The sequence below is a fragment of the Impatiens glandulifera genome, chromosome 6 (genome assembly GCF_907164915.1).
Source record: "Impatiens glandulifera chromosome 6, dImpGla2.1, whole genome shotgun sequence".
Lineage (NCBI taxonomy): Eukaryota > Viridiplantae > Streptophyta > Magnoliopsida > Ericales > Balsaminaceae > Impatiens > Impatiens glandulifera.
Window position 1 is genome coordinate 55,597,097 of NC_061867.1, and position 9,684 is coordinate 55,606,780.

General features: G+C 26.2%; 2 protein-coding genes across 2 annotated transcripts; both read right to left on the reverse strand.

The window, feature by feature from the left end:
• Positions 1–1,503: 1,503 nt before the first annotated feature.
• Positions 1,504–3,639, reverse strand: LOC124942689 (cx9C motif-containing protein 4). Its single transcript, XM_047483235.1, has 2 exons — positions 3,459–3,639; positions 1,504–1,954 (listed from the first exon to the last, which is right to left on the reverse strand). Exons 1-2 carry the CDS (start codon positions 3,542–3,544, stop codon positions 1,834–1,836), a joined length of 207 nt encoding a protein of 68 aa, XP_047339191.1. The 5' UTR covers positions 3,545–3,639; the 3' UTR covers positions 1,504–1,833.
• Positions 3,640–6,754: 3,115 nt separating this feature from the next.
• On the reverse strand, positions 6,755–9,389 carry LOC124942424 (transcription factor TCP8-like). The gene is made up of 2 exons (XM_047482929.1): positions 8,723–9,389; positions 6,755–7,475 (listed from the first exon to the last, which is right to left on the reverse strand). Exons 1-2 carry the CDS (start codon positions 9,219–9,221, stop codon positions 6,772–6,774), a joined length of 1,203 nt encoding a protein of 400 aa, XP_047338885.1. The 5' UTR covers positions 9,222–9,389; the 3' UTR covers positions 6,755–6,771.
• Between the last annotated feature and the right edge of the window lie 295 nt (positions 9,390–9,684).

Consider the following 9,684-nt stretch of genomic DNA (forward strand, 5'->3'; position numbering starts at 1 on the left):
ATGATTCACTCTCTTTCTCTCTCCTCTTCACATATTATTTTAAATATTTATTTGATTAGGCAAGGTATTGCACTATTGCCTATATGACTTCTTATGAAATGATGAGATTCTAAACTATTTAAAAAAAAAAATTGAAGAGTTATGGTGATTAATTTGATGTTACTCCTAAAATGACATGTATACACAAAAGTAAGTATCTTTATACATAAAAGTAAGTATCATATCTCTCATTTGTTAATTATTTTTTCTTTATACATGTGACACTTTCTTAATGGATACCTACACTACCAGTACATGTAGCATCGAACTAACCATGTTATTGATAGAGTAATCTTGATTTTAAGAAAAATTGTCAATTTCATCATAAATCACTATACTTGAAAAGACTTTAGTTGGGTAGACTTAAAAAAAATTATGGTAACTTAAGAAGTAACGATAAAATTTTAGATAAAACGAATAAATAAAGGTAAATTTTATTATATTAAAAAATTTTAAAATTAGAGGTGATGTCACATATCTACGGTAAAAAAATAAAAATAAAAATTTCGGAATGGACTTCAACTTACCCAAGCCCTTACATATAGATCCCTCCCTGAAAAATAGTAAATTTAACTAAATATTTTATTGTTTATTATTATGACAATATAGAATATCTCTGAAAAATTAGTTGAGGCAATCGGTAAACTTATTGAGGATATCGAATATCTTATTATCTCGTTGTGTGACAACAAAGTAATATTCTTGTAATACTTTTAAGATTGATTATAAACTATTTTTATTTATATCATATTTTATAATAAAAAAATCACAATTTAACTTATGTATAAATATATAATACAAATAATTTTCTAATTTAAATAACACTGTTTGGATTTAAATTACAAAATATTAGATTGTTTTGTGAGAAAAGGAATATTAAAAATAATTAATAATAATTTGATTGATTTAATTTATGTGTGAATAAGTAAAAAAATGATAAATTGTTTAAAATTCATATAATCCAAATTGGATTATATATTTATACATAAGTTATTTTGTAACTATTAAATTGTGATTTTTTTTATTATAAAATATGATACAACTTGAAATAGTAGCACATAACTCACGTAAAAAAAACAACAGATTTTAGTATGCTACAATTTGCTAGTAAATTTATCAAGAATTAACATAAAAATTCTAATTTCAATTTCATCTTTCCAAATATAGTCTTGTTCCATTCACATCTGTAAACCCTAACAAAAGACAAGTAAAAAAATAAACAGTTTTTTCTAAGTTGGAATTTGTAAGGAAATTCTAATAATTCACACAAGCATATCTAAGTTGCAAATTGCAACTTTAAATAAAAGAGGTAAATCAGCACAAAACACAAGTAAACAAATTGCAGTTTTTACTATGTTGGGATTTTTTAGTAAATTAATCAAGGGATCAGAAGTAAAATTCTATTAACTCATATCATTCACACAAGCATCTAAATTGCAACTTGAAATAAGTGAGGTAAATCAGTACAAAACTCAAGATAAAAAATTTCAGTTTTTACTAAGTTACAAGAATTGAAACTAAAATTCCAATTCCATCAATCCAAAAAGTAAAAACATAGTCTATCTCCACTCACAGAAGCATCTAAGTTGCAACTTGTAAATCAGAGTACAAACTCGGGTAAAAATGGGCGCAGTTTTTACTAAGTTACGAATTGCTCGTAAATTATTCACATACCTATCTTTTTTTTCCATCCTCCTTTAATATGACATTTACTGTTTCCTACAATATATACTGCAAGGAAATGCTTATCCTCATCATGATGGTTAATCTCTTAAGATGAACACAAATCAAGCCTTACTGGGCAGTTTTTGGTTGTGGTTTTTGTTTAAGTAGGCCAGATAAAGACGCACAATGGGTTGAGTTGTATTTGCAATCTTCGCAGCATGATTGCAGCAGCTCTATGACTCGTATGCACCTAAATCATACGAAATGGACACAATCAGTTGAGAGCAAAACAGCCTGTAACAGAATCTCAATAATGGTGAGTTCTCAACCTAATAATTTTGAAAAATATATCAAAAGGATGTTGAGAAAGTGTCATATAAAAAGAAACAGAAAAAAGAGGGCAGGAAAAGGAAAAACAAGAAAAAGAATAACATTATCAACCCATTAAGGAAGAAAAAGAATCACACTATCAACTCACTAAAGTAGTTCAAGTGAAAATAATCTTATCTAAGAGACCAAATGTCTCAGATTCGATTCTCACTAAGAATGTCTTAAGTTAAGGTGGGAGCATCTCAAGTATAAAGAGTCTTGTCTGAGAGACCAAAAGTCTGATATTTGAGTCTTACTAAAAACGTTTTATGTTGAAGAGGGGACATAACTATTAACTGTCATATTAACTTACTAAATTCAGGAGAAAAAATGAAATGTTGAAGCTTTGTTACTGTCTAAGCTTATCAAGAAGATCCCAAATTGAATTAATAGAAGAGACTTTTGTCAAAAGTTAAGAAAAAAGTTTTTCAAGCTTATAAGTTATAATCGATCTTTCTTTATCTAATGTTCCTCTCATTTCATGTTATGAACAAGATGAAGTGTTTAATAAGAACGGGTGACATTTCCAATGTCAACCTGGATATCTTACTAAGGCCTTCGTTGATGTTAGTTATTTAAGATAATTTTCAATTTACTCACTATCTAATCTACCATCACATGATTCAAATCATCAATCAATACAAGCTTATTTGGAAATTGATCAAGATAAATATGATAAGAATCATTTTAAGGCTCAATCTGTTTTATTGAGTTAAACTTGGAATTATTTTTATCATAATTATTTCTATTAATCACTTGGTTTTTCAAATAACCTGCCTCAATCAAAGCCTAAGAGTGAGCACACATAGGGCAAGTCTGTCTCATAACTACATTCATTTCAAAACACTTGACTTGTATGATCTAAACTCTCAACTTGATAATGTCATTAGAAAAACACGACAACTCATTTACACAAACTCAAATAGATAGTATTAACCTCAATTTCTAAATATTAATATGATCAAATTGACTCCACCAAAAAGGTCATGGGTTTGATTTCATTTGGAAGCACTTTGAGTTTAAATTGATTCATTATCAGTATATAGTCCAAGTCAACTTCTTTACACCATCCAAAAACCCTAATTTCGATCCCTATTTCACAATAACAATCTTCAAAACAGCATTAACATGAATATAAACAAATTCTCATGGTCTACTAATCACAATCTGCAAGAACATTACTGTAATTTTTCCAAACTTCTGAAAACTTGAATAATCAACAACTTAGCCAATGAGAGGAAAGATTAGAAACGAGATTAAAACCCTAAATATCCATTCAATCTTCGATCACAATATTTCCATGAGTATTTCCTCTATTATCATCATTTCTGTAAGAAAAACAAGATATACTGAAAGAAAAATGAGAGGGAAAACGAGATCAGTACCTTTGAGAATTGAAATTGTTTTTTGAGAGGCAAGATTGAATGTCGCATGCCTGTTTCTTGCACGGCTCTTTGCTCGGTTGCGCCATTTCTCTCTTCTCGAAGCTTCTATGAATCTGATCGGTTTGTAAAAATGGCGGCGAATAGCGAGATCGGTAAAGGTGATAACCGCGCTTCAGACTTTCACGATTTTAGTGAATGATAAAATATCAATTCAGCCCTCAAATTATCATAATATGTATCATTTATATTTAGAAATAATATTACTTTAATATAAATTTTAAAACATTATAATAAAATAAAAATTAATATTTATTTTTGATTAAATCTTTAAAACTCTCAAATTACCAATTTTAAAAATAAATAAATGTATATTTTAATATTTTAATTTATATAATTGAAAAGTAAAAACTAAACCTCTATAAAAAAAACCAATTATAATAAGCTATTTAAACATTTAAAATGATGATGAGTAGTTTGATTTTAATTAAATAATTTATTATGCATTAATAAAACTAGAGTCCTGATATGATAAGGAAGTTGAGAAAAAAATAATTTCACGAATCTAATGTACAAAAAAAAAAAAAAAAATATCTCTTAATAGGGATATGTTTGAGACAAAAATCTCTTAAACATAATTATTTTTACAAAAGAAAATAATAATAATAATTTTTTTCTTTTTCACACATAGGTATGTTCGGAACAAAATATTGTGAATATACATTTTTCCAGAAAAATTAAATAATTAAAAAAATCTCTCTCTATGTGACATGTTACATCAATTCTCGTAGTTTTAATTTTGTTATAACTTTATTGTCCAAATATTTTCTCATAAAATTAAGAAGAGTGGTATGACATGAAATGGTAAAAGAAACAACGTAGACCTCAAAAAAAAAAGTGGGAAAGAAAAAATAAAAATAAAATATTATTTTTTCAACCTATTATATTTTAGCACGTTTTTTCACTCTTACATCTTTCAAAATATTTCTCCCTATCCTTTTATAAAATTAAATATATATATATATATATGTATATTTAAATAATGTAGATAATTTATAATAAATTAGATAAACAAAATTAAAATTAAAATAAAAATGAAGAAGAGTTATGTCACATCCGTGATTAAAACAAGGGGCGGTGGGAACATGAAGAATCTTGACCGTCCATCAGTTATGACTAAATTAGATCCAACTGGCTATGATGGGACTCTCCTCTTGGACCCATTCATTCTTTTGTCTTCCTCAAACAGTTTTTTATTATTCACTTTTAAAATTCTAAATCAATTTTTTCTTTTTTTTAGTTGATATAATTCTGATTAGGGATGTAAGTTGTTTGTTTTGATTCTGATTTTTTTTTACCTAACAATTCATCTCAACCCGTTAGTGTTTGTTTGTAAAAAAAACCCTCGAACCAATTTGATCAATAATAAAATCGGTTCAATTGGTTTTCGGTCTAATCGTTGAAGATTTAAAAAAAAAAAAAAGAAGTTGAAAATTTGAGAATTGTGATTACCTTTAATTTTCCCAAATTATGCCATACATATGAGTTGGCCTATTTATTAGATAGACTATGAGTTGGGTTTGATTTATTTTAATTAATTAATTAGACAATTAACAGATCAGATCATGTTACCTCTATAATATTTAATGTTGTTAATTGTAATTTATTTCTATAATCACCATATTACATCATTTTCAATTTCAGCTATATAAACTGTCTTCATTGATTTTTTTATTTTATTTTTGAAGCACATTAAATTGAAGGAGATAAGTTTAATGAAAAATATTATTAAATTTGTTAATATATAAATAATTAAGATATATGTCATGCTATCATTTCATTTAAAATAATATTTTAAAAATATACTTGAAAAAAATTTGTTTTTAAATTTGTAAACCCCAAATCTAGTTTCTCAAATAATATTTTAAAACAAAGTTAAATATATTTTAAACTCTTTTTTTTCAAAAAGTATAAAAGTATTTAGTAAGGGATAAAAGTTATTCAAATAAAAATAATGATTAATGATTAGTGGTGATTTTAAGAATATGTAGATTTTTTTTTTTTATAAAAAATTTAAAGAATACTAATATATAACTAATAATTAAAAATATAAGATATTTTAATTTTTAGTTAATGAATTAAGTAAAGTAAAATAAAAAAAAAATAAAAATAAGAAAACGAATTAAGTATATAAATATCCATCTTTTATTGCCGCTAAACTATAAGGGAGATTCAACTATAATTAAAGAGATATAAATTAATGTTTTGATATTATTGAAAATAATAATACTTTTTCTTTAAATTGATAAATAATTTATTGAATGACTGAATCTTGTATGTCTTAAATGTGGAAACTATTTAATCTCAGTATCTATAAAATTGAAACTCTTTTTTCAAAAGAAGAAAAAAAATATTTTTAGGTGAAAAAATAATAATATTGCAATGAAAACGTTAAAGTCCTCTGAAACTGACTGACATAGGTCAAAATTAAAATAATAAATTAAGTCACGTACGTGGTTATCGAAAAAAATAAAATCTTAAATTAATAAACTACCATGCAAATATATAGGCAAATCTAGGATTAATTTGATTTGATGCAAATAAAATTAATAAATAAGTGAAGTACATAATTCACTATTACAAAAATTCATCATTTTTTTCTTCTTACAGTTTTCTCATAATTGCAAACAAACAAAAAATATACAATTTTTCATTTGTTTCTCAAACTGCTATAACAAATTACATCTTCAAAACTTGAAAACAATCTAGAAAAATTCCAAAGCAACATAAAATTCACAATAATTGAATACCTCTTTTTAACACATCATCCATCCATAGCTTCCACTCCATATACTCATAAAAAGATCCAACCTTTTATAATATTTCTGAAAATGAGAAGAAAAAAATAATAAAATCATCTCAATTTTGAGTTCTTATAAAGAATAACAAGTTTTTAAACAATTTTTTTTTTAAGTTTGATGTTAGACCGCACAATTAAACATGAATGTTAATGATGTGTTGATCTTTTGACTCGAATCTTTGTTTGAAAAGATACCCAGATTCATAGATCTAACAAAAAAAAAATAATTCAAATATTAATTTAGATGAATTAATACTCTAGATAATGTCGGAATTATATATATTAACAAATTTAATAAAATAAATTGTTTAAACTGAGTTCTACATGTTTTCAAAATAATGTGATGGTTGTATATATAAACCCTAGTTTGTAAAGAATAATAATATTTAGCATAAAAGAATAATATTTTTTTCAACATTGTATAAACAAGATGACTAACCTCAATTAATTTTGTCACTAAGAGCTGTTTGGATCATCATCTCCACTATCAGATGCTTGAGGTTGTTGTTGATGATGTTCAAATGGATGATTTTGCTCAGAATTCATATTCAAACCTCCTCTAGAATTATGATAAGCATTCAAAGCAGCCAACATTCCTACATTAGTCTCTTGTTGTTGTTGCATGAACATAGAACCTAATTGAAGAGGATTTGCTATTCCACTTTGGAACTCGACATTAGCGGTAGTAGGAATATTGAATCTCGGCATGAAATGTAATTGAGTTTGCATCGAGCTTCCACTCGCTGTTGGAAAAGGCCACATTTGTGGTTGTTGTTGTTGATCAGGTTGACTAGCGCCCGAGTTTGGACTTGTCAATTGAGTCCCACCAGCGCCAGCATTAACCGGAAGCATCCAAATAGTGCTTCCGGTTCCTCCTGTACTTGTGGTAGTAGGAGCAACTGCCCACATGGCAGTTGTTGGCATCATGTTGGCTTGTCGTAGCATGTTAATTGTCGGTTGTGGATATGGATGTGATTGGTCTGATTGATCTTGTTTCGAAATCAGTTCAATAGTTGATCCTTTGAATTGTTTGTTTGTTGTCGTCTCAGAATGTGAACTGGTTGTTGCTTCTACATCGTCTTTAAACAAGTCTCCTCGGAATCTTTTTCTCATATAGTTATCAGACGACTCGTTTAATCGTGCACTTGGACCAACTCCACCTTGAATTTGATTCAAAAATTTAATGTTAGTGAAATTTGGAATAAAAAGGCTGATAATTATATTCATGTTTGCTATATTCCATATTCTGTTTGTACTGCTAGTTTGATTAAGATATTAATAAGTCATGATTACAAATAAAATGTTATAGTAACTTACAAAAATATGAATCAAAGAGTCCTATCAATGTTTATTTTCTTTTTTTATTACACTATTAGTGCAATTAACCAATATGCAAATAAATGAATTATATTAGTTAGTTTGATTCAACTTATTACTTATTAGCTAATTGTTCATGTATTTTTCTTAATATTTTTTTTAATAATTACCATAATATAGTGTAAAAGAAAAGTATCTAGATATCTTTGAATTTATTTATTTGCTTAAAATATTATACAAAATTAGTTTAGTTTTTGATAGTAAAAATTAGTGATTGAGAAGATTAAGTTAAATCAAACAAATACTTAGAGCTCCTTTAATCTTTGATTTTTTTGGTTTTATTAGTTTTTTCAAAAAAAAACTAACATTTTGTCAATATAGTTTTTTTTGGGTGTTTATTGAAAAAAATACCCTTTTTGAATGATAAATTAATTTTAAATAGTTAAATAAAGAGTAATTTTAATAAATAAAAAGAGTTAATAAATGAAGTGATAATTTAAATAATAGTTGTATTTTAGGTAAAAAAAAAACTCTTAAAAATAACCCAAAAATCAAACAAGGCTTTAATGTTATCAAATATAACTAATAAACTACAGATAAATCATTCTAGTTTGTAAGAAAATTTGATTAGCGGTAATTTTGAAAATATGTATAATATAAATATTTTTTATTAAATATATATATATATATATTTTAATATTTTAGTTAATGAACGAATTTAGTATGAACTAAAATTAAAAATTTAAAAAGAAAATAAATAATTGAAACTAATTTATTTGATAAATGTAATTAATAATAAATTTAATTTATTAGTTTAAAACATTAGAGTTTCTTTGGATTTGAGTTATTTTAATAACTTATGGAAAAAAATTTTGATAGATCAAGATAATTATTATTATTATTTTGTTTGTTAAAAAGAATTTAGAGTATTGAGTATTGATATATATAAATAAAATAAAAAATAATAATTTAAAATATATAATATTTTAATAATTTAGTTAATAAATTGAGTGATGTGTGGAATGAAAGAGAAATGAAATTATGTTCAAACCAAACAAGGATTTAATAAATTCTGAACAAATAAATAAACCTGTTCCACCGGCGGCATCGTTAATCTGATCAACATTGAGAAGATGATGATGATTAGGGTTAGGGTTATTATGAAACCCTAACATTTGAGAAAACCCATTTCCTTCTTCATACTGTCTTTGAGCAATAGCCAAAGAACTAAAAAACGAATTCGTCCCCGATTTCGAATTTCCAGCCGCCATAGATGAAACAGAGCTTCTAAGAGATACATTAAGAGTTGAAAAATTAGCCGGAATTGTACCAGTTCCAGTAGCAGCAATAATCGCCGGTTCAGCTTGTTGTAATAACCATTCAATTGTTTCACCATCAGATTTATGACCTAATTCTCTTGTCAATTGAAATACTCTAGCAGCACAAGCAGCCGGCATTCGAATTCTCCTTCCTCTTCCATCTACTTTCGTATGTCGATCTTTAGTTGGCTTCTTTGGATTCTTTGGAGGTTGTTCTGTAATGGAGATGGAGGTGGAATTGGAATTGGTTGGTTTATCTGTAAGTTCCATGAGAATCTTTTTTTTTCCAAATAATTTGTTTGTTTTTTCTATTGAATTTCATGAATTGATTCTTGGGTTCTGGAATGGACTGAGAGATTTGGAAATTGTTGGAGATAGAGATAGAGTTAGAGAGAGAGAATGGGGGACCATTAATGGTTGAAGAAGGAAGATGGAGAAGATGAAGAAGAAAGGGAAGGGGGTTTGTGGGGTCTTATGTAAAAGGAATGATAAAAATGAACTTTGTTGTTATTATTACCATGTGGTAATAATAATAATTATTGTAACTTTTAGTCAAAAATAACAGCGCATGTATACATATAAGGGGGTTTCATAAATTTGTTAAATTATTTTTATGTTAAAATTAACTCATTAATTAAATTAGAAGTGAGTTTTTTTTTTTATTTAAAACTCATATATATTTATTTTAATAATTTTATAAAAAAATAAATTGGTTGATATTTCTTTAAAAAAG